Below are 26526 nucleotides of genomic sequence, written 5' to 3' on the forward strand. Positions count from 1 at the left end.
CAAAAGTCTGTTTTTTCTGAATAATTATTTTTCATGAAATAAATAATCCATTGACGCAATGCTTTTTCTATATAATTCGTAATTCAGTCAGTAATGTATTGAAAAATTGATACTTGTTATTTTTCGTTTATTTTTTGCCACAACTTTTGTTTTTTAACGGTCATTCGTAAACAATTCGAACAGTAATTGAGTTAGCTGAGTTTTCAATACAATCCCGAAATTCCAATTTTCATTATCGTGATTGTAAATAGACCGATTTTATTGGGTCTGAACAAACACTGCAGATTACTACTTTTGTTTAATTATCCGTTAATTACATATACATTGTATTTTATAAGCATTACCCGGGAGAAAAATCCCAGTCTGGATCTAATTAACTTTTCTTGTTTTTTTATGAAAAAAATATCTCTTCTTATTGATTGATTTTTTTTTTCAATAAAAAATTTTATTGAAATTCAGATTTAGACTTTTTTTTTTTTTTTTTTTTTTTTTTTAAGTTCATTCTGTTCGTCAGCAAATGTTTTGTACGTTTTTATTTTCTGTTCTGGTTAAAGCAACAGAAATAACTAAACGAACCTGAATAAAAGTAACTAAAAATAAACAAAGCAATGTTTGAAAAAAAAAAAGTAATCTCACAGTTGTAAAATTACCCAGTAGGTGTCATATCCTTCGGGCTGATTTTCACCCACGCAGATGTGAAGTCTGAGCGCCGAAAATGTTCAAAAATAAAAGAAATGAAATGAAGAAAAAACGGTAGGATTTCAGGAGAAAAATCACGCAATTGCCTCTGGTCTTTTAGGTCTTCGGGTTTTTTTGTTTCAACAATTTTACTTTTACTTTTACTTTGACACTTCGACCGACAAAAAATCAGGGGTCATTTTCATACAGATGTCACTATTTTTTTTTTTTTTTTTTTTCCATGGAAGCAAAACTAGAAAAAGTCAAATATTTTATCTGTACTTAAGGGGGATAGCCACTGTGACGCTGGAAAAAATAGGCAATTTTCGGGAATTTTTTTTACTAGGATAATAAAGGAATTTGGGGATCGGGTTTTTTTTGTTTTATAAAGTATATGTTGAGGATAATTCTCCTAAATTTTTATTCAAAAATATTTTGTTATCACAAAGTTATAAACATTTTTGTAGAGCACCAAAAAAATTTCCCCCTCCATTGCCGGTACTGTAACTCAAAAACGGATTATCTGAAACAAAAAAACCAAACGGCATTTTAATCTATAGGAATGTCGCTATCGTCGCACGTAGGGGATTTTGAAAATTTTGATTTGAGAAAAAATGGCGCCATATTGAAAATTTTTTCGTCTTTTTCCTCATTTTTTGGACTCAAACAGCCTTAAAAATCTTAAAAATTAAAATTTTCAAAATCCCCTACGTGGACGATAGCCACTAAGTAGACGAATACGGGGAAACAAAAAAATTGAGAATCGGTTCATATTTACGAAAGTTACAGTACCGGAAAGTTTGAAAAAGTCGTTTTGAGAAAAACGCGAGTAAAGTTTTAAGAAGATTCTCGCAACTTTAAAATCTAGTCTTTCACAAAATATTCATACTCACATCAAACTATCAAGTCCTGGGCCATATGAGGGTTCTTCCTCCTTATCTTTAGTATTGACCTTGACTTTTTTATTTTTTTACTGGCCGTTTCCATGCGGCTTTCAGCAGCTTTAACCCGAGTAGCGTCGCGCTCAGCGCAGTATGAGTAGAGTGTTGGTCCTACTTTAACATCGAGATTCTCTAATATCTTCAGAGTTGCTAGAGCCCCATCATTGAATGTAATTGTTGAAATATATAAAGCTATTTCAACAATAAGGGAATAAGAAGAATTTGTTTTTGGGGCGAGCTGCCACACTAATGCATTGAAGCTTTCATTATTATTTTGTGTAAACCCACCGACACATCGTTCCAATAACTCTGGATTCGATAGATCTTCATAAATCGGTATTAAAGCTTCCGCAATATCTGCAGGAAGTGGTGGTTTTTCAACTAATGAGTCCAAAGTATTTGTTGCCACAGCTTTTTGAAATTGACACCACGAATTTGCACCTTCAGGACAAAGAAAATGCTGCGGATCTTCGGGTGATGAAAACTTGTGATAAAATGTTTGCCAAATAGCATTATACATCTCATCAACATCATTAGAATGACGTCTGATTGCTAAACCATAATACTTTGTAAATTCATTAATTGCTTTGTCCGTTAATCGACCTTTCCCACCTAAACTTTTCTGTGTATTTTCTTCTTTTCCTGTTTTTGTCTTCTTGTTAGTTCGTTGCTTCTTCAAAGCCCTTAGTCGACTGCCCATTCGTTTTTGCACGTGATTAATACATTCCTTTTTTTTATCTTCACCATGTCCCCATACGGTTTAGCATCACAAATATTTTTATACGTTTTAGTGTCACCATCACCTATATAGTTTACATACTTAACGTTATGTAATAACTCTGATCGCATAAACATCTCTTTTATTCCATCTACCTCCATTTGTCCAGAAGAATTTTCATGGTTTATTGGACAGTCTAGAGCATGGTCTTGCATAAATTGATCGTATTCAGCTGTTCCTTTTTTTGAGCTCATTAGCGCACACATCTTACAATAACTGGATTTCATACTTACATCTACGATTTTGCCAGTGAAGTAACCAATTAGAGAAGATATACCAAATGAAGATTTAAACCCTCTTTTCTTCCAACTACCGTCACCGGAGACAGAAATTCCAGGAATGTCATTGGATTTTAAATGCTTGCAGGTTTCTTGGATTTCTTCTTTAGCAGCTTTTTTCAACACTAAATCACAACAGTTTCTAGCTGCATTTCTGATTTGTGTGACCAGACGATCGTAAAAGCTATGGAACATTGGTCGTGGTAAATCCATGAAAGCACAAAATCTTTCAGCTCCAGATAACCCAATACCAATTATCCGCATTGCAAAGATGAAACGGCGATTAATTTCATACGCATTCTTGATGAGTGGACATGAATTTATCAAAACTGGATCACATTTTTGCAATTCACAACTAGTTTAAAACCTAATCCTCGAATACTTGTCTCAGTAAAGTTTACATCACCACCACACTTTTTACACGATACACAGCCACTTAGTAAATTAAATATCGAAAAAAATTTATAATTTTGTAGCTAATACTCGAATCAATTGTACAATCAGATTTTTGTGATAATTTCCTCTTGGAAGCACTATCACGTCGTTGAGAGCCAGTATTTTTTCAGTTTCATATCTGTTGAGCGGTCGATTAAATTTTTTCCTGTCGTTTGGCAGTTTTCTTTCGTTTTTAATAACTTTACTTTGTTTACGATCCATTATTTAACAAATTTTTTTGTTAAATAAACAAAAAAAAAAGATCAGAAGATTTAAAAAAATAAGTAAGTAAACAATAACGAGTACACTAAGAAACTCAATAAATTAAAGAACGAGTGTGTATTCATACAAAACAACTAAACTATGAGGTACAGTATCTCAACAATAAGAAAAAATATACGTTAAAAGTCAAATAATTGTAACGGTTGACAATCGTGAGGGAAAACAATCGCCAACCCGTACGAATCAAAGACGGAGCGAGCAGGCGACGTTTTCGTCGAAGCGCCGCGCGTAAAACGGTCAATCGACGCGCTCTTATAAAAATGACTATAACTCGAAAACTATTCGGAATTTTTCTATAAAATTTGAAATACATAATTTTGAATATATAAACTTCAGTTTAATGAAAAAAAAAAAAAAATTTTTTTTCCGAAATTTTACAGTGGCTATCCCCCTTAAAATTTTACTAATTGCTGTAATATTCTATTAATGGGAATCTATTTTATTCATGGGATACCAGCTTTCTGACTCATTAATTGCAACGCAAGTTTGGTAACTAGCGTCGATTTCAAGATCTCATTTGCTTAATACCAAAGTTCTAATCCTATTACTCATACATTTATTAATAAGATTCCTTCACGGAAAAAAGTAAACTGTAATATTCACTCGGATTCCGGTTAGTTTTTATAGTTTCAAACAGTAAAGCGGACATCGGGGTGGCAAAAATGTAAATATTACAGAACTTAATGTAGAAAGTATAAAAGCCACAATTTATAATTTAATATCCAAAATAAGTAATTAGTAGTTGTCACTATAGTAAATAACGACTCTTTTATCTTTAAAAATTACAGTTTCAAACAGTAAAAATTGCCATTTCAATATATAGTCCATATTATGAAGAGAAGGGGAACTCAGATGAAAGAGAAGGGGGTCTCACTCTGGGAGAATTTAATATTTCAAACAGTAAAAATTATACTTTTAAAATATACATTTTACCAGTCTAAGCAAGTCAATAATTACAGTTTGATTTTTAGCGTTGCGTTTAAAATTTACCATTTTACTTTGTAAATATTGACGTTGCTTGTATTAGAAATTTACTAACTTTATTCTATACTTTTTACATATCATAACATCATTTTGTAGGTACGAAATGATAAATATTAAAGTCTGAATTGTTAATTATTATACTTTAACATTTTAGACATTTACATGGCGAATATTACTGTTTGAAATAGTATTTTCTTCCATGTAAAGAGTAAATTGTAAGGTTTAAATTGTAAATATTACAATGTGAATAGTAAAATCATGATTTTACTGTTTGAAGTGGTAATTTTTAGCAGTTGATCATTACTTATTATAAATCGACTGTTATTTATTACAGTTTACTTTTTTCCGTGTTGGTACCAAATGTCACTTTCAAACCAAGTATCTGGTTAGATATTGTATGAATAAAATTTTTAGATGAAAACATCAAATTCAATTTTAAATTCTATAATAAAAAAAAAAAAATTAAAAAACCAATTGAAATTCGATATTAAAGCTCAAGAATTTTTTAAAGTTGAAAAATAATTTTTTTCTGCTAAAAAAATTTCTTATTTCAGCATAATAAATGGTTTACAAATTTTTGCAGAACTATTTCTCTATCTAAACGATTTTTCATGCTCTGTGGATGACTTTAATGAATACATCGTACTTAGAACAAATAAATCTTCCTCCAAAAATAATTCAAGTTAAAAAAAAAATTTCTTCTTGTAATTAGAGTCCTATTTCACTTAGCTCTTTCTAATTAGTGGAAGTATTTAATTATTTGTATCAGACGAAGTACTGGAATTATTAACAAAACAAAGGAATACCTTAAATATAATGCGGTAATTGAATTCCCTTGAGATATTTGTGTAATTATAATTGGTAACTTTCTGAGAATAAGTAATATTTTACATTTAAATTCTTGGCGTTAATTCAAGAGATTCAATGAAACAATTAAATTTCATTTAACTGACACAAATATTTTAAACATCAAATAACTTTAATAATATATTCCTGTAGCGGTAATAAGTTTAATTAATAAAAGCTTGCGTTAAAACTGTACAAGAGAGAAAGGCTTTTGATTTTAACAAGAATAAAATCCATAAACCGCAGGTAATCTGATGACGATGATAGCGCAAGCGTTTCACCGCAAAATCCCTCAGCAATGATATTAAAGGAAAGGCTGAGAAAAGCGAGCTTCTCACCGGCTATGTACTATACATGTAAGCCAAGGAATTATCATAAGACACTTTTGTGCACCTGACACACTTAATATAATATACAGGATGATGTAGTAGCTTGAAATAAAATTTTATCGCCGGGTATTTGCCTTTCTAAAACACTAAACTGCGTCTCATGCCCGAGACGTCCACAAATTGGATTTTTATTCGGTTATAAAGCTTTATTAGCCTATCTATTTTTATCGCTTACAAAGTAGTGAACAAAACCCGAGGTACAACTGATAATTATTCGCTAAGTTACATCTACTGGCTATCTCTTTCTTCCTTGCACCTTTGAACGTTAAAAATGATCAAAGTTGTTATTATAAGCAAACAAACAAACTTTGAGCATTTAGTTTTTGTGTTTGATGATGGCTGGTGTCAGAACCACTGAGGTATCACATTAATCTTCCCATTTTCTCGGCACTCGTACGTCGTAAATCAAAGAAGCATTAAGTCTAAGTCATAGACAGAAAAAATTAGTGCGGTTAGCAGCAACAGTTACAGAGTTGCTAGAAAAAATTAATCTCACATAGACTAATGAAAAGTTCATAAAAATTAAGTTAGATAAGTGATCCTTTTATTGGCTAGGGCTTTTTTATCGGCGACTAAACCCAAAATTCGCATTAATTTTGTCAGAAGTAAACGAATATAAGTGAAAAACTTGTTAATATAAAGTTTTGTGTAAATTTAATTTAAATATTTTAAAAATTGATTTTATGATAATTTATTTGTTTATTTTCGATTAGAAGTCCGCCCTGGCTTCACACGGATATTTAACAAAAATTTTAAAATTTGTTTTAATATAATGTAGCCAAAATATAATCAAAAAAATTTTTTTGACAAAAGCTATTCACGGTATCTTATAGAGAATATTATGTAGTTTTCAAAACCGTCCATCAATTTTCTCTACGATCATTATTTCTAGAGTTATTGATTGTCAAAGTAAAAAAGTACTTTTTTGCTTTGACTGATGATAACTCCAAGGTAAATCATCATACAGGCTTTTTGATTACCTCAAATTGAAGGCCATTAAATTTTCTAACAAAAACTTCTTAGCGAAACAATGAAAAAAATTTTTTTGAAGCCCGTAGACCTTTTTTAAGACGAGAAAAAATTTGCAAATAATAAAAAAAAACAATTAATGTTAAAATAAAATCTATTCATTTAGAAAATGAAGAAATTTATGATTTTATTATTATTTCATTCATAAATCGAATATTTTAATTTAAAATAAAATAAAGGGATAAAAGGATCTCGCTTATGTAACGAAGAAAAATAAAATCTTTCGCGATTTAAAAAGTTCTTCAATAAAGTTCGAATTAAATTACAAGACTGCCTCACAGTATTACTTTTCTTTTTAATTTCCTGGATAGATGGTATCTGGAGATAAAATATATGTACACACGAGAATTCAGTGCAGCTTAACATTACAGTAGTCGCTTAGTCTTTGTATGTTATCTCGAGCTCGCTCTCTATTTTTAAGCCAAGTAACATCAGCAACAGGTTTTGAATGACTCCCTAAATACAAACGAATGCACCGAATATCTCGTCCTTTGCCCACCAAAATCTCGTACTAATTAACTTGCTTAATTTAACAGTAATTGCATTTGTACCTGAGCTGGAAAAAGTTTCTTTTCTATGTTACGGTCCAACTGAAACACGGAAAAACTTTCAGGCATTCAATATTTCGAACAAAAGTAGTGATGACAAACTATGATGGTTTTTCCGTAAAAAAAATTCGTTAAAATAGATAAATATTCTATTCAAGAAAATAAGAATTATTGTTAAACAATGGATTGGGAAAAAAACAAAAATAAATAATTGAACGTGCTCTAACTAACTCCCGTTGGTTTAAAAACCCTCCGCTTGATAGAAAGTCATTCATTCGCGTTCAACAGAATTTATAATAGCGACATTACATCGCAAATAAATATTGACTTTTAAAAATATAAAAATAATATTTGTTGTATAAAAATCGAATTTTGAATAAACATTTCCAACTGCTATTGACAATAGTGAATTGTAGAAAAAGCTAAAAGCAATCATTTATAAAATAAACAAAGACAATTTAAAGTTACGAGAGCGGAAAAAAGTAATAACGTTCAAACAAAAAAAAAAAAAAAAAAAAAATTTAAATATTCTTATGAATGATAGGACGCACAAGCGCCAGAGATAACATGAAAAACTCATTATCCAGGTTTTATCAAAGTCTAACGAGGTGCCAAAATGAAAAAGCTCGCTCGGGGTATTTTAAGCAACTATTTTTTTTAAACGACTACCGTGATGACCAGGGCGTGCGAAATAAAAAAATAAAATAAAATAAGCGCATTTGTGACAGACCGGCGATGAGATAAATTTTGAATATCGCGGTTTGTCGAGCACTGTTACACGCCACGATACAACTCGTGTTGATTCTGTACGAAATGATTGATGGGTTGATAGAAAAACACATGACACGACTCGTATCGTTATATCGCGATAGCAATTCTGGTTATTTTAATTTAAAGTATAAATTTACGGGTAGACAAAAAAAAAGGAATATTTTTATCGCCTATTAATTAAATTTGTGTTTATTGAACGTGTGTAAATTGAATAGTTTTTTGTGGGTAATTTCAAATGGATATATTTAATAAAATATATTATGCAACAACTGAAAGTTCATCATTTAACTCTTGAGATTGATTCTCTTAAATTAAATGATTCATTTTTTCAATTTTCAATGCATCCATTAACACAAATACAAATTGTTATGTCTCGGTAATTTCGGTAATTTGCAGATAACATTAATTTTCTGCATAATAATCACCATCACACGGTCCATTAATGTTCAGTGATTCCTTCCTCACAGTAGACGATACACCATTGACGTAACAACGTCTGATTTACTCAGTAACAGGGTGTCTCAGCTTGGAATATCCCCGAGGATGTTGCTTGAGAACAAATGTACACGTCCACTCCAGGTAATCGAATTGCGTCTACGCTCGGCAAAGCTAATGTAATTCGAGACAATTGTTATAAAGATACCGCCTTCTGTAAACAATACAAAAGGTTAAAAAAATGCAAAAAGTTGCTGGAATGAAAGAGAGAAGAAAAAAAAAAGGTAACTCAGTACATGCAAAAGTACATAGCCGATATAATCTGAGAAAAGTGCATTCATTCGCCCACACGTGCACCGGTTTCAGTCCTCATCCTCTTGTAACCCTCTCGACGCGTTCCACCCTCTCGTTTGCATTGAAACTCACACAGTCAAAGGCTTTGTGTATTTTTCTGTTTGTCTCGTTGCTTCTTCGTGTAACCTCTCCTTCAGAAGCTCTTATGCGCTGCGGTAACCATTATTCTTTTTTTTTCCTATTTGTATTTTTTCCGGCTCGCTCTTTACTGTTCTCGGTGCTGGGCTCATATCTCTTGGCCGTATATAACAACACACATGTTTTTCTAGCTCTCATACAAACTCTTTGTAAAAACTCCGGGCTCAGAGCCTTCATTTAGACCACTTGATAAATAGGAAGAGACTCTTGTCGCAGGAACGCTTATGTATACCGAACGCTAACTGACTTCAAGTATTTATTGATGTCACTTGTTTTCTTCTTAAGTTTTTGCTCTTTGTGCGTTGTAAAACTCCGGGATTAAACAGACAAACTGTCAAATATCAAGTAATTAATTGAAAAATAGCATAGAGAAAAAAATTTTTTTTATGTACTGGAAACTCTTTTTTATTTCAAATATTATCTATGATTTCATTCGAGATTGCAATTAAATTAACAAGCAATCGATGTAGCATATATAGGCTGACGGAAGAATTTTTCTTATTTATAACAAGTCAGTATTTTTTCATCTTATAAATATTTATTCAAGAACTCGTCATTTATTGGATGCACGAACATGGCAATTTTTTATTTAAAGCGTCAAAATTTTTTTCTGTGGATATTGTGCTCTCAAAATTTTTAGAAAAAAAATTTTTTGTGTGTTGAAGGAAAAAATTAATGAAAGTTTAAAAATATGCAAAACTAAATGTCGTTAAATTTTTTTATTTTAACTTAATTTAACTGGAATTAAACTGATGAAAATAAGTAGAAATTAGTTATCGGAATGTTGGATTAAATTTGGAATCAATTGATCCGAAGATTGGGGGAGATAGTTTGATGAGAAGTAAAATAAGGATGATATTAGTTAGCATGTTGGTGAAATAGGTGCGCACTAGATTATATTAACCGAGTTGAACATTCCTCTGTTTGTATATAACACGACAAGTTTGGGACTAGGGAATGACAACAAATAACTCATTACTCTCGAATTACTTCCGGCAGGCTTTGCAAGCATTCCTGCGATTTTAGACTATCGTAGTTTGTTGTGTAAGCTCAAGCGTTCTGTATTTGCCTGGAATTTTCAAAGTAAACTCTCTCAGCTCTATGTTACGATTTACCAACAGACTGACACGATTGTTTACGGCTGGAACGTCGACCCAATGCCCATTTACGCTACACAACCCTTTCTAACCTTACCGAAGTCCTTTTAGCAATCTCTTCCGTCATAATACTGCCGAATACCATTGGCACAATCCCAACTATTGCCGATTCATCCCAATTTATGGTACAAATAATATTTTCTATTGACACTATTCCTCTCGTTTATGTACTCTCGTAAATCACAAGCTAGTATAATCCCACTTAGTTCATTCTACTAATAATATATAAATCTGTAAAGTTTTTAACAAATTTGGCATTTTTCAAAATTTTTTTCCAAATTATTTTTTTTTTTCAATAGCTCCTTTCAAACAAACAAAAGACTATTCTTGTATCCATAATAGCGTTCAAAATATTACAAAAACAAAATTGAAAAACTTAAAAATCTACGAAATTTTGAATTTGAATATTTTTTAAAAAAAATTTTTTTGTTTTTTTTTTCTTTTGACAGAATTTCGTTATATGATAAAAGAAAACTTCTGACCAAAATTTGTCCGAATCGAAAGGAGTCGATTCCAATTGTTGGTCGATTTGACATGGAATTACCTTTATAGCTTTTAAAATTTAACATAAATTATTATTATTATTTAATTATTGAGTATAATCCAAGTCACTATCTTAAACTTTGCCACCAATATTATTATATTATGAAAAAAATTCCAACTATTTGTAAAATAACAATTGCTAATTATTGTAAGTTGTAAAAAAAAAAAAAAAAACACTTTCATGAGATACGATTATATTATTCTCACAAAAATAATTTTAGTTAATTCGACTTGAAGTAGATTTGAATTTGTTTTGAAATTTAGTCGGTATTTGGAACAGGTAGACTCTCGAGACTTCTCGACGTTGTCAAATCCAACTTTTCCGTTTCATGGTTGCTCTCGTCCTCCACCGGTATATATGTATTACCTTAAACTCTTACTCAGTCTCTGGTAGTTTTTTCCGCGCGACAGTATTTTAACCCGTTTCCTCTTTCTACCTTCCTCCTTTCAGCTTTCGTCGCTCATTACGCTCTACTTGTTCGGCTCCAAACTTTAACCACGTTGCTGCGTCCTTTCTCTAGTAGTTGTAGAATATCTAACTACTTAGCACTTAAAAGTACTTTGTGGTATATGCTCAGAAAAGATTTATTTCAATACCATATATTTTAAAATCCTTTCAATTATTTTATTCATAATACCTTTTGACAAATTCCTGGGAAAAACTTTTTTAAAATCTCGCGCTATATTCTTGTCTCCAGTTTTTCAACAACTTTTTATTTCAACGGTGATAAATAAATGAAGAAGTGAGCAAATGACAATAAGAAAAAATAAAAAGAATCGGTCTCTAAAGTTTTAAAGTTTAAATAAAATCTCTGATATAAAATGAGATTCATTTGTCGAGATTTCGTTTGCCATTTACTTGAAAGTGATTTTAAGAAATTGGAGACTTATCACAAAGGACGATACACAAGTTCTCAGAAGTGTCTCAAATATCACTAGCTGTTTCTTACTGACTGCAGGAAAAGTAAAATCATTTCGTTCAAAGAGAAAGCCACAGTTGAGTAGCGGCAGATTCTCTACCGAAACCAGAACTTCAATATAACGAGAACCAGAATAAGAACCAGCAGCTTTGTGCTTAAAGTCAGTCAGTCAGTCAAGTAAAAAGTATGCCTTTTTCACGATATCTATCAAAGAATATTCAATAGAGGATTTCAATTTTTTTAGCTTCTTACGATGATAGTTTTCTGCTCAAATAAGTATTAAATTTACCATGATGAACTTGAATTATCACAAATGTTCATTCAGGCTCACTTATGTTTTTTTATAAGAATTCTATCAGATGCAAGATATTTTAATATAATCTTTTGATTTGTTAAAAATTTTTTAATTTTTAATTTTAATAATTTTTTCTTGAAAATATAAACAATTACTTATCCTGAAATTTTTTTTATCAAAATTTACACGGAAAAAATTTTTAGCCTTTCTATAAAAAATTGTCGAACTCATACTTCGTAAAAACTGGAAAAAAATTTCAACATAGAGCTTATGATTAATATTTATTAAACTTTAATATAAAATTTACTGAAAATTCCATAAAAAAAAAAAAATCAGTGCTTAGTTACAATTTTCACGGATTTACATTGATTTGATCGTAATTAATTATTCTTTTGATAGATTTATCATGGCTCATGGCTGATATGATTTAATTAATATTTACTGAATAAATAATAAATGTGGTTATAATTATCATAAAAATAATAATAAGTCATGTTCTTATTTATGTTTTGATTCATGATTGGTTCAACAATTATCCACGGTAAATCTAATAACAAGTGAGTAAACAGCTGAGGATATCCACGAATCAACCATACTGGGCAATCACTAATATTTGCTAATGAATTGCACGTGATTACTGATGTAACTTATGTAAACATCTCCCCAGGGGAAACACTCAATTTCTCTATTAAACTTGTATTATTTTTAAGGTTCATTAAAACCAACTTATTCCGAGAATTTTATTTCAAAACAAACTATTGTAATATTGCAACTTTTAAATAAATTTTCATAGTAATAAGATCAAAAAATAAGCCGTTAAAAAAAATTCCGAAAAGGGTTCACGGTGCAGACCAATCCTGAAACTTTCTTTTTAGGTTATTTTAAAGCTTAAAAGGCTCGTTACAAAGTTTTGAACTTGTCGAGCTCACAAATACACGGTTGACTTCTGTGTTATAATAAAGTACATAAAAAGTTTAGAAATTTAGGGTTAAAAATTTCGTTTAAAATTTTAAATATCAAAGCAAACGTGTCCAATTATTTATGTTTTGATTTTTTTTTTCTAATGGCATAAATATAATAATTAATTATTTTTTCTCAGTATGAGAATTCTTTGCGAAGAATGTTGGAGCTAAAAATTTTCCCAACTAATAAATATCCAGTCAAAACTTTAAGTGACGTCGGTTCGCGTAAGTTATTGAACTATATAGTAAATAAGCCGGTATTAAACTCCATTAAGACCACAGGAGACCATTTTATTTAAAACTCTCTCTAATGAGAAATAAAAAAGATAAATTTAAAAAGTGTTATTAATGGTTATTTAAGCGCGCTCCAGTACAACGTAAAGTACGAACTATTTTATCTTTTTGCGAATAAATGCTTGTAACTTCCAGATAATTATATTCTGCGTAAAATAAGCTGCATTACAACTACGAGAGCTATGCCGAAAAGTGGAGATTAATATTTATTGGTTTAAGTAATTAATCACGTTAAAATGTTAGTTGAATGAATTTTAAGTAATATACAACTTGAAGTCATAATTAAAAAGATATTAAAAGGAAGATTTTTCCGGTAGATAAACGATAAATTGTAACTTAAAAAAGTTGGATCAAGATACTTAATTATTTGTAGTACAAGTAGAGAATTTGATATACTTAAATATATTATTCGTTTTCGTGTTATCGGACAAAGTTCATTTCCATCTAAAGTTTATTTCTTGAATTTACTTTCAGCTGGATTTGTTACCCGTCAAGCCGATCGATGGAAATAAATAAAAATAAACTCGTCTAAGTAATAAATTAGTTGAACTTTTAAACTCAATATATATATTTTTAAGTCCTTCGAACTTATTTTTATTCAATCTCGTAACATTTAAGTTGTCTATTGATATTCAAATGAATTTTTAATATACACGCCCCAATTTTTTAATATTTTATTTCGTTATTAATATCAACAAAGTATTAGAAAATTTTCGAACGATTAAATGAATAATTAATTCGAGAATAAAGTTATGAAGTTTTGTCATGTAAATATCGGACATTGAAAATGTAATAAATTATTCAGTATCCGCTCAAAAATTTTCTAGTAAATTTTTTATTTTTTTTTTCTTGATAATAAAAAATCGCGTTAAAACGAGAGCTATGTAATACTAACAATTATTACAAAGCAATGAATAAAAATTTTAGTTTCTACCGGTAACCCGCGGCTATGTAATTATCGAGAGTTACATATTATGAATAAAAAAAATTTTTTCTTGACGATTTTTTAATATTTTGATTTAAAGGATAGTTTAGACACTTTTTATAAAAAAAAAAAAATTTTTTTTAAAAGTCAAGAATTTTTCTCTTGAATCAAGTGAATTTTTTTTTCTTCATTTATATTTTACGATTTCAAAATCTGTTTCAATATTTAAATATTTTTAATTGACAAAATTAAACCTTAAATTTGTGGAGTAAACAAATGAAACAACAGAATAATGATCAAGTGGATTTAACGGTGTAGTCTTGAATGAAATTGAAAAGTTAATTGATTCTTGACACCCGAGGTAATCCGTCGCAAAGCTCGAACCGCGTGAGTTATCCCGAGCCCCGGTAATCTCCTTCGACACCGCATAACCCGATAAATCTAATTATCCTTGTGGCTGCCAATAATTTCACCATCTCCATACATCCATAGATATATATCTCGCTACACACAACTATGAACTCGCATTTATGTGCGTATTAATATGCATGAGCATATACACACACACACACACACACACACACACACACACACACACACACACACACACACACACACACACACACACACACACACACACACACACACACACACACACACACACACACACACACACACACACACACACACACACACACATATATATATATATATATATATATATATATATATATATATATATATATATATATATATCTGAACATATGCTAGTATATATATGTGACGGAGATATGTATGGAGAGGGCAAAACAGAACGACATATTTGGGACGCCGCGGAAGCCAGACGTCGCAGTGCCGGTAATGCCGAGTCACATACCCGCGTTGAACCGCGGATTCCAAGGCCTTGAACAACTTCCATTAGATACTATACAGTCACTTATAATCATTTTAATTTAATTAACTTACTCGCGATCAGCTATCTGGTTCATTTTAATATTTTAAACCTTAGTCTGGCTGCTGTATCGTATTAAATACTACTAACAATATTGCAGTCACTGTGTGACTGTCGTGACTTGTGGACAATGAATAAATAAAATAAATTTTATCGTCAGATATAAAATTATTAATTTCCAAAAGTTACAATCAAAAACATCAATTTTAATATTGAAAGCAGTTTTTAGAAAGATTTTTCACATTATTTTCAAAATTCATTTTTTATTAAAGCTCTTGTCTCTTACAATACTTAATTGCTGTTATTAACCTCAGTTATACTCGACAATTATTTGAGGGGTTATTTTAATAGCGAAACCCGAAGCTCCAGTAGTTCAAGAAGCCTCTAGATAGTAATATCCTTCGGTTATTTGTCTAGTAATTGCTTCAATGATATTGATAGTTACAGGTGACAATTATTAGTACAATGACTGTTACTTAGAAGGTATCAGTTGGAAATTTTACTAGAATAATAATCAATCATATATATAAACTCATTCCGTGGAGTAATTTCTGAAATAATCGTTAAATCATCTCCTTTAAAGAGATTTAAGTCTGAGGTATTAAATCGTAAAATAGAAACGTTTTTTTTTTATTGTTCTAATAAACTTTCTCAAAAAATAATAAAATATTCTTTTAATCTCATACATAATTAATAAAAAACCGACAGTATAAAATTCCATAAAAAATTTTTCAAAGCCCGCCATAGCAATTAAAAATTTTCACAACAGTAGAAGGCTTTTTTTCTCCATAAAGTCAAACTTAAAATTAATAATGTGAGCATTACAATCGCAAAGTAAGGTACTTGATTGGTACTCAGAACTAGGTTCTCTGGCTTCGTAAACTTTCAGAGCTTCAGTATCGAGTTTGGCGCTGATAACAATATTGAGATACGTACTCGAGTTTAAACAGTCATTTTTTAAATATTTAATTACACAAATTCCCAGAAGTTGTAAAAAAAAGTCGAGCATGCATTCCGAAACAAATTGCTTTAATTTTACAAGACACGTAATGAGTTGAGGTGTGATATTTCACCAGCTATTTAATGTCACGTAGCTCAAGTAGAAAAGGCCGGAATTAGTCAGACGTGAGTTTAAGTTTCGTGCACTTCTGGATCTCGGTGCTATTGCGATAGTCGAGCCATGGTTTAGATTGAGACGGAGTAAATTGAAAGTGTTGAGTAAATAAATTGAGAAAGCTGTTAATCCAACGCGTGACGTATTTTCGATGATTACTATGCAGACATTGTTGCGGTCCTCGGCAGATTGTGTGGTTTCCTCGAGTTTGGCTCTTTCCGCATATCCTCGGTCTTTAACCGAAGCACGCGCGACATTAATGCACATCCTCGTTGTCATATATACATCCATGCTTGTGGTCATATAGAGACTAATGGCGATGCCCGTTAGTTGCCATCTTTGTACTTAGTTTTTGTCAGATATTTTATTTAATTGTACTAGACTGAAAAAAGCGCTAAATTCAAGAGAAAGATTCTTGATCTAAAAAAATTATTTCGGAAAAAAAATATCTGTATTAAAAAATTTCTTGCTTTAAAACTCATATTCTTTCAGTAAATAAATTGCACGCCTCATAAGCGAAGCGGATGAGATTGTACAATTTCTTGAACTAAAATTGTCTCTATTTATTTTATATCGCACTTGTAGAACAATATTTACCCATAAATGTCATGGAAAAATTCTAGTTTCAACATTTATGACATTTTGCTTTTTAAATAAATAAAAAAAAAAGTTCAAAAAAATTATTCCGGGGATATCCGGCTGTCAAATGTATGTATGAAAACTGGCGTGGTCACGATAACTGCCGCAAAACTTAACTGATCAAGTTCATTTATTTTTAATACGCTTCAGTATAATTTAAATCTAAGCTCTTTAGAAAATCACGGTCCAATTCAATGTAGTTTATTTATAATTAGCAATAAATTACAAATTCACTAATATCGTACTGGATTGGTTTTATTTATTTTTTTTTTTATCTTAGTATTATCTTTTAGAGAGATATTAAAGCACCGGGATTTCTCTACGTTATAAAAGATAAATTCCAGCCAGCGTGTAAAGAAGTTATGAAGTAATAAACGTACAAGCATAACATAATAACAAAAAATTTGATTTAATATTTTATCTATATTTTTAATAATTTTCTTGTTTATTCTTTTCAAAATGAACCTTTGGGTTCGATTTTCGAAAGACATTTTGATTAGCAATACTATCATGAAAATTTAAGTTAATCGATTTCTAGAGGATGACCCACATAGACTGTGTGCAATCAAAATTTAATAAAATGTGTAATGCACTGTGTGGCCATCGAAAATTCTATTTCACGCGTTGATGATAAATGCAAGAGCTAAGTCACCTTAAATTAATCGCATCAGAGGCTGTGTTGGTGGTATGCGATATTTTCTTCCACTAAGAAGTATACTACCAATAGCTTGACGGCGATCGGAAAAAGACAGAGAGGGTTAGAGAATGAATGGCCGCGTACAAGCGAGAGAACAAAATGAGGAGCGAGAATGAGACACGGTAACTGTGCAACCGGTTGTCGTTACAGAGCAAGTAAAATGGAGCGGAAGAGTCAGTCCCATGGGATAAAGGGAAACTTCTCCAGTGCTTAATGAATCACATAACTTAGTGAATTTCAACCTTCAGCTCACTTTGACCTTTTGTTCATTTACATTCTTTGCTCAATTTCATTAAATTATTTATCAAATTTAATCTTCTCATTTCTGTTGTAATCAATTATGAGTTTTGATGCTGACGTTATTTTCACCAATTTTCTGGGAAAATCTGGGAAAAGTTTCGTCGATTTTTTATAATTAATTGAAATTAATTATGCTGACATCACAAAATTTTCGCAATCGACAGAATAATGTTAATCTATATTATTAAGAGAATAAGAAAATTTTCGTGTCCAGGATACACAATTAAGAAATGACCTTCTATCTTGTGAATTATTTACATTTTTAAAGATATAAGCTCACACCCACAATACACTCATTAAGAGCTTTCATTTGAGTACCCACATCAATTTTTCATATATTTATATATATTATATATATGTATATAAGAAAAATATATCAAAATGCATGTGGGTACTCAAATGAAAGCTCTTGATGAGTGTAACATCCAGATGAGTTTATATCTTCAAAAAAGTTGGTAGTAAAGAAAGTACAGTGCAATTTAACAAGAGTAATTATTTAATAAAACAAAATTTTATTTATTTATAGTTGACAAGTCACGGCAGTCACAAAATAAAAAAAAAAGTAATCTAAGCAAGAAGTCGTAATTGGAGCAAATTCGAACTTTTTATTCTATATAAAAAATATCGATTAACAGTAAATTTAATTTATTTTCCTAGATTTTATTTTTTAAACAATGCATACAAGAGTTGAGGGTAATTAAAGCTTTTTTGTAAAATACTATCAATTTTTTTAAGCTAAATTACAATGAATAAAGAGTTTAGGTTCATACACGCGAGGTACGTGGTAGTAATCTGGCCGCTTAGTGGCTCCAGATCCTAAAAATTATGAGACTTTTATAAAGCAAGTGGGTACTAATGAAGAAACTTAGTGGCCTGGAAAAATAAATTTACGATCTTAACCACATTCTCTATTTTTTGTACTATACCTAAATAATTTTTCATAAAAACGTTCAACTCTTAATTGAGAAAAATGAAAAATAATAAAATTATTGAGGGCACATTAAGTATCTTGACAATTAATTGAAGAAAGCGTAAATGGATTTTATAGACTGTGGTGGATATTAATTTAATAACTAATACGCAAGTACATTGACTTTAGTGATGACAGAAAGCACTAACCATGGTGCTCACGTATTACCACAACTCTTGATAGCCAGGACATTTATAGACATAATAAAGTTCATCGAGCGTGATACACCTACAGTATAGAGAGATGCTGCTCAACGAGATTTATTAACTTAGTGTTGTGTGTAATTAATACATTTACTTTAATTTATCCAAAAACAAAAAAAAATCCAATCTAAGTAATGGAATTCACTTGTTATAAATTTACTTACAATTATAATAATAATCCAAGTAAATATTTTAATTAATCAGCAATGTAAATGCTGCACTTTAATAAATTGATTCATTAAGTTACTTCAGAACTGAGAAATTTATTCGCTTGTAAAAAGTTGTTACGTTGATGAATTTATTAGAAATATCAAATTTATTCGACTTCGTAACTATTAAATTTTCTACAAAAAAATAAAAATTGTTCATTTGTAGTAAAATAAGTAAGCAAAATTTTTACAGTGATTGCAATTCGCGATTTGAACGCATGCCAACAGATTTATCCGTCTCGGCAATCGTTGATTGAAATGTTTCGATTGGCTTTAAATATTTAAACGTTCCGTTTCAACAAGTGTCGTAAAAAAAAGAATAAATAACTTAGATGAAAATGTGAGCAACTTTTTATCAAGAAATAAATTTATCGACACTTGAATTTACTTGTTTCATATCGCGTTCCAGATGCCATAAGGGCTTATACTGGCAAAAAGTACCGGTGAAAAGCCATAAGGGCGTATAATAAAAATTCTATTTTTTTTCTAAGTCCAAAAAAAATTTTTAATTTGGAAAAAAATTTTTCTTTGCATTTCTGGACGATTCAGATAAAAATAAATTAATTCCCAAAAAAAAATTTTTTTTATACGCCCTTATGGCTCCCGGACTCACCTCGGATGCCATAAGAGCGTATAAAAAATTTTTTTTTGTCAATTGATTTATTTTTATCTGAAACGTTGAAAAATACAAAAAAAAAATTTTTCTTCAAGCTAAAAATTTTTTTGGACTTGGAAAAAAAAAATTAAATTTTTACCATACGCCAATAAATTTGTAACATGACCAATTTTTATGTTTGACTATACCAGGCTATACATAGCGATGAAAAAATAACTTATCAATTTTGCAATGTACATATTTTAATTAAAAAAAAAAAAATTAATGTCAGATCATTGTGTAAAAAATCACCTCAATACTATTACTATAATTATCATGTAATATAAAGTGTATCTAGTCCGTAACATATTAAAGTTGAAAATGTAAATTAATCCACTCCATACTCTAAATTTAAAGGGTTAAATATTGGTAAAAGAAATTATTTAAGATAATAAGCTCTTTAACATGAATGAGTTAGTAGACCAGTGATTTATAATAAAACGGAATCGCTATTATAGCAACACGGTCGCACAATGCCGAGATCCATCTGAATCGTGATAATCGCGATACGGTTAATTGAGGCTCTGTGTATAAAGCACAGCCAAAAGCGTATTGCGATAATGATGATACCGTTTAGTGATGCGAGCGATACTTTTATTCTTCGAGTCGGTGATAGCGCGGGTATAAACTCGAGAAACAAGAAAAAAGAGTCTAGAAAAAGAAGAAAACGTATTTGATGATAATTTTTTGTGAAATTCATTTTTTTAGATCTCTATTCGAGGAATTTTTTATAAATTGACAAGTTTTTTAATTGAATGTTGGAGGGGGAAAGCTATTTGTTCATTTTTAAGCTCCGTAAATTTTTAGCTGCAACAAATAAAAACTAAATTATTCCTATATATAGAGTAAAACAGAACTTTGCATAAATAAATAAAGTGGAACCATGGTAAACAAAAGATTAATGAGATTCAGATAAAATTTACACAAACAAACAGTTGTTATCCCGAATTTATTCATGTGCGTAATGGGCAAGAGTATACAATAAATTAATTTATGGGTTTTGAAGGGTATTGAATGTATATCCCCACTTGACAGTAGCCTTGATGCGTGTACCAGCTATTTACCATAGCCATTAGAGCATAGATGTAGCGCTCGGTATAGATTCTAGCGAAACGCGTTAATGGTGCTCGAAAATGAAATTAACACCGTTAGTATTGAGAGAACGCCGAGGGTGTATGATTTATTGATCAAATGAGCTATTTCATCTACATTCTCATTACTACCAGGTTACCCTCTCTTGACTCATTTGTCTCTATTTCCTACAGCTAGAACATCCACTGTAATATTTCCAATTTCTATTCTTGGAAACCAGCCATACAGTTACACTTATTACACCTATTACCAACAGTGTCAACACTCTATTTATCATCCCATATTCCGTTTGTTAGTCACCATTAGTTGTTAACTGTAATTAATGCTTTGTAAACAAATTTAATCAACACTTTTTAAATATTATGTACCGCAATAATTTTGCTTTAGCACTTTTATAATATTTTTATTATTTTTGAGACTAATTATACTAAAAATATAAATTTATGTTTGCCAAAATTTTTTCTTATTCTATTATCGGATAAATTAATATTATTATAATTATTTATTCGAAATTACTTTGACAAAATTTTAAGTAAAAAAATTTTTCAACAACAATTTTTATATCTTTTTAAATATATTAATAATTAAAACAAATTATTAAAATCTTTTAACATAAATAAATTATTTTTACACTTGAATAATTTACAGTCCATTTTTTACAGCTTATTATCAATTTTTAAGTACTGAATTATTACAAGTAAACTGTTCAAATCACGAATGAATAATCAGGACAACAAAGTTACTTCGAAAGTATTTTATCTTCAGTTAAATTGAGAGTAATGGTTGCGTTTAAGAAAATACTTTGTAAGTAACTTTATTGTCTTAATTATTCATTTATAATTTTGACAATGTTTAAAAATAGAGTACTTAATGAAGTCAAAAACCGACTTTTTTTTTTAATTATTAAAATAATATTTCCATGAATAAAAACAGTTTTTGAATTTCAAAAACTCAAAAATTTTTTCGGGATATTTTAATATGTATAAAATAATTTAATTTCTTCTTAAAAAATTTTTTTTAATTAAAAAAAGTATTAAATTCTTAAACTGTTAATTAATCGGTTTAAATTTGATGTTTGTTACAGGAATGGACGGATTACAATCTCCAGTGGAATGAGACCGACTACGGCGGGGTTAAAGATTTAAGAATAACGCCAAACAAACTTTGGAAACCAGACGTCCTGATGTACAACAGGTAACTCGTTCTCTAATTAATTAAATTGACCGGCAAATTAAAAAATTCCTTTAGCCACGTACTAAATTACTATTACATAATATTTTTTACTATAAACCTACAATCCAGTCGGTTGCCCCTGAGAAATGATTATTATTATTAATAATATTATTATTATTATCATATTATTATTAAAAGCAAAATCGAGTTCACTCACTCAGTTTATTTTTGACTGCAAATAAAATTTAAAAACGTTGAGTACTGCGAAACAATCACGCGGAAAGAGTTTCGACGTTTACATTATTCAGTCGATATCATTTTTAAAAGATTTAGTTCCTTGAATGAAATATTAAATCAGTTTTTATTTGATTTTGTCGAATTCAATATTTTAAAATTGATAAAATTTTTTATACTCGCTCATATAACTTTTTACTCGTCACTCGAATCCTACTGATCGATTGTCATTGAATGACGGTAAATAATAATTACCGCGATAAAAAAAATTTAATTAGTAGAAAGCTCGGTGATTCAATCTACGACATGAAATCTATATCATCGTTTTTTTTTATTTTTATTCAATGCCGTGATGCAATCAAAACTTCTTATTCATCGGGTTATATCAAGTGGTATTGATATCATGATGTCAATATTGCAATTTATTTTAATTACATATTTTCAATACGAATACATGCTCATTTTAAAAGTAGTTTTTTTTTTTTTTTTTTTTTTTTTTTTTTAATAAAAATGTAGACCTCGAGGTTTTAATATCTACATAATAAAATGCAGTGTCAATAAATAAAGTTTTCATTCTACACAGTATAAAATTTTTAATTTACGGCTTTGTAAATCTAGTGTTAAAACTGGTCATAGTTGGTTATTTTCAAAAGTATTAATATTTCACCTCTCATAAATTTCTGTGAAAAATAAATCAAACTTGAATTATAAATATTAAAATTATTAAGTAAATTTTTTTTTATGTGCAAAAAGTTATTTTTTAAAATTTATTTCTGCTTACAATATTTAAAACAATTCTAATTATTTTTGTAGTTTCTTCTTTAAAAAATTGAAACATATTTTCCCTGTTTAGTCCAAAAAAAATTAATTATACAATTTTATTAATTCGTATTTAATATAAATTTCCATAATTGATATTCTTATACATTTTTTGCAATAAAAAATTATGTTATTATGTAAAAAAAATTTTTTCATAAAAATAATTTTTTTTTTTTACTCAATAGTATCAATCAGTGTCGTAAAATGATGCATTTTACTTATTATAATAAATCAATAAATAAAAATTTAACTTCAATAATTTTTCTACTCTGTCAAATTTTTTTAAAATTGTGATATATTAGTACAAAGATACGACTTCTCATACAATTATATTAAATATTTGACAACGCTCTGACATTCTACATAATGTCTTGTAATAACGATGAAGTATGACTTTTACGATGTTTAATATTGTCTTCAAACTTAATGCAATATTCTACGACACTTAACAATGTTGTACATCAAAATTAACATAATAATCTTCTTATAATTCAATATTAATCTATTAAAAATAATTAAAATATCCATCTAAAAAATCTAAGACCAGCCGGTTTTAACACGAGAATGTTGACTGTGTAGAAAACGGGATTAACCAAAAGTCTGAATGAAAAATACGGGAAGTAAAAACTGACAGTAGAGAGTTAAGTAATCCGTAACGTAATCCTCAATAGTTGGTTCTCGTCTCATCCGGAATGAACTTTGAGAAAGCAAAATAAATTACCGGCTTTCGTGTAATCGACTGGAGTAAAGATAATCGAGTTTAAGTTTAATGAATAAAACACCGTAGTGTTTAATACGTCCAGTTAGATATTTTTTTAGCTCAAACATTGTACCAAACAACCCTTTTAAGGAATTTGTAGAGTGTTTCAGATAGCTGAATTACTAAAATTTAATTAACATAACAATTTTTTAAAACAATTTATTTTATTTTTATTTAATTTAATTTTATAGTATAAATTAATACATTACTTAAAAAAACAAAAAAAAAAAAAATGAATAATGAATGTCGAAAAGGGTACGTAAAAAATTTTTCCAGTGTTGCTTCGCATCTTACTATTAATACTATTCTACTATGACTATACTATTATATATTATTATTATTATCATATATTTGAAGTAATATATACATATATATCGAGTATACTCGGTTGTGCATGTCGTAATATTTAAAAATATCCTTATCATAGTAACTATCTAATTATTAACTATTAATACTATTATTAATAATTAATTAAGTATAAGTAATTTAATTAATATTGTTACATTATTGACTAACGTAATTAATCGTATGATTTAATTTAAAAAATTTATTTTATTTGTAAATAATATTACATACCCATAAGTAATTTTAATTGTAATTATTTAATCGTAGTAACTAACTTAAAAAAAAAAAAAAAAAAAAAAAAGTGATTAACTGAGTTTCGTTGAAAAATCCATCGCTAGTTGTTTTTTCAAATATTATTATTATTATAAAGAATTTTTTATGGCGAAACTTTATTTTTGTCGTGAAATTCTACTCCGTTATATAAAAGTGTAAGTGAAAAAAGTTTAAGTAACTGTTACGAGGGACGATAGTTTTATTTGTTTTCCAAGTTTATAAAAAAAAAAAAAAAAAAAAAACTAAAACCTATCTTAAAAAGCTTATTTATATGTTGGTCAGACGTAACGCTAGCGGAAAACGACAACTAGTTTAAATCTAGTTTCTGTTGGTCCTTGCACTCGCATGGGCGATGAAAATAGTGTAGAACGTAAGGTGGTAGGATTTTCCAGCGAAGCTCGTGACTTGAATTTTAGAGAACGCATTGTACAATACTATATAACGAAAGTTAGAAATAACGATGGCCTAATTACGATTCCCATGAATGCGCCCATCACACTAAAAGGCTTAAGTGGGTAAATGGGCGGTTGCCAGTACAACTTTTTAATTTTTATAACTTATCTTATAATTTATTGTATATAGTCTAACTAAAAGCATATTTTCTTTAAAATTTTAACTTGAAAAAAAAAAATTAAAAAAAAAGGGCGATCGTTATTTCAATTTGTCTCTTCTAGGAATCTCTTCACATCATTATCTACAATATAATAATTAATACTTAATCATCTGGATGTTTGACTTTAGGATCGAGGAGGAGTATCATTTTTGATATTTATCCTCGATTTCTATCAGATGTCATCATAATTAATACTATCGGTTTCAACTCTTCGTCATCTTGTGACAATATATGTATACTAAATTAATAATATCTAATATCTGTATCACGTTACCGGATTTCAGTCACGTCACTGGAATGAAATGAGCTTTACTGAAGCTTCCGACGTCCGGTAAACTGACTTATCAAACGAATATGCCAGGCTACGTAGATTAATTTACTGTCATTAAATAAATACTTGCGAGACCCAAGTCAAACAAGATGCGGTTCCCGAGTAAACATTCTTATTTTTTGACATCATAATTATACTTCTAGTCCATTGCTCGTTGCTTTAAACAGCTGATTTAAAAAAAAAAAAATTTCATTAACTAGCGGGATATTTATTGCTACCAGAAATCATCATTAAACTTAACGCGATAAATTTAGTCAGGACAATGTGAGCCCATTCTAACGTTCCATTAAATGCTAGGTAGAACCCAGAGGTCGTTATTGGTTTCGATCTTCTACAATTCTCCTAGATGATTATGTAAAACCTAACAAATAACGACTTCTGAATTCTGTCTGCAATCTAACGGAACATTGGAACGATCTCACATTGTCTTTATTGGGCTAATTAAGAATCATAATGAGTGAATATCAGAATTGGGATCAATTGTTCAATTTTAGAATGTTCTTTAGAATAATTTAGATTTAAGAAACTTAAATCAGCGATTTCGAGATTAGAGTTAGAGACAGCGTAAGCAAGATAAAGCCAATAGCTCTGAAAATTAGTTAGCGAAAGCTGTCCAAGTTTAAGAGATTGTGTCGGCATTGATAATAATTTGCTTAAACATGTTTTCAAGCACTGGCAATAGCACCAACAGTAGAAACATCAGAGTAGCAGTTGAGTCCGGTGTAGTTTGCATTTAGAGTGTAATCATCCAACAAGGAAACCTTGAGGAGACGCGATATATATTTGGAGGTTGTCCTCTGCTTTTTTTGTGTTCAACAGCCACCCAAATCTAATTTGCTGAGAGTAAAACCGGAGAACTACGCTCAACAGCATGTATTCTCTATTTATTACTTATAGGTCTACTTGCACTAGTACCACTGAGTTCCTGACTTCCTGTGCTTCCTCGGATATTCAGAGCCGGTGTCTCATTTGTTAGCTGATCCTCACAGTCGCAACCTCGTGACTTCAACCTCGAACCGAGGTTTGGGCACCATAGTACGTGAGATCGCTTCAATTAATTAGTTGGACCAGCTTACCGCTGAAACTTCCGCTACCGAAACTGTGTTCAGACAATGATTCATTCGGCCACTGAGAATTTTATTGCTAAAATAAAGTTCATAATGAA

General features: G+C 29.8%; 2 protein-coding genes across 2 annotated transcripts in view; one reads left to right on the top strand and one right to left on the bottom strand.

Moving 5' to 3' along the window:
• Nucleotides 1-26526, top strand: part of Nachralpha6 (nicotinic acetylcholine receptor alpha6) — a 171950-nt gene that overhangs the window by 68410 nt on the left and 77014 nt on the right. The window contains exon 6 of the mRNA XM_074243384.1: nt 21898-22007. Within this exon, the coding sequence (XP_074099485.1) occupies nt 21898-22007 (110 nt within the window). The remainder of the gene's footprint in view (nt 1-21897; nt 22008-26526) is intronic.
• On the bottom strand, nt 1081-2994 carry LOC141527750 (uncharacterized). The gene is made up of 2 exons (XM_074243386.1): nt 1572-2994; nt 1081-1201 (listed from the first exon to the last, which is right to left on the bottom strand). The coding sequence occupies exon 1, from the start codon at nt 2317-2319 to the stop codon at nt 1573-1575; it is 747 nt and encodes a 248-aa protein (XP_074099487.1). The 5' UTR covers nt 2320-2994; the 3' UTR covers nt 1081-1201; nt 1572.

Source organism: Cotesia typhae, unplaced genomic scaffold (genome assembly GCF_013202065.1).
Source record: "Cotesia typhae breed Kobodo isofemale line unplaced genomic scaffold, CoteBio_Ctyphae contig_4, whole genome shotgun sequence".
NCBI lineage: Eukaryota > Metazoa > Arthropoda > Insecta > Hymenoptera > Braconidae > Cotesia > Cotesia typhae.

Coding starts and splice junctions, on each gene's coding strand:
- LOC141527750 (XM_074243386.1), bottom strand. CDS start 2,319: ATGGGCAGTCGACTAAGGGCTTTGAAGAAGCAACGAACTAACAAGAAG.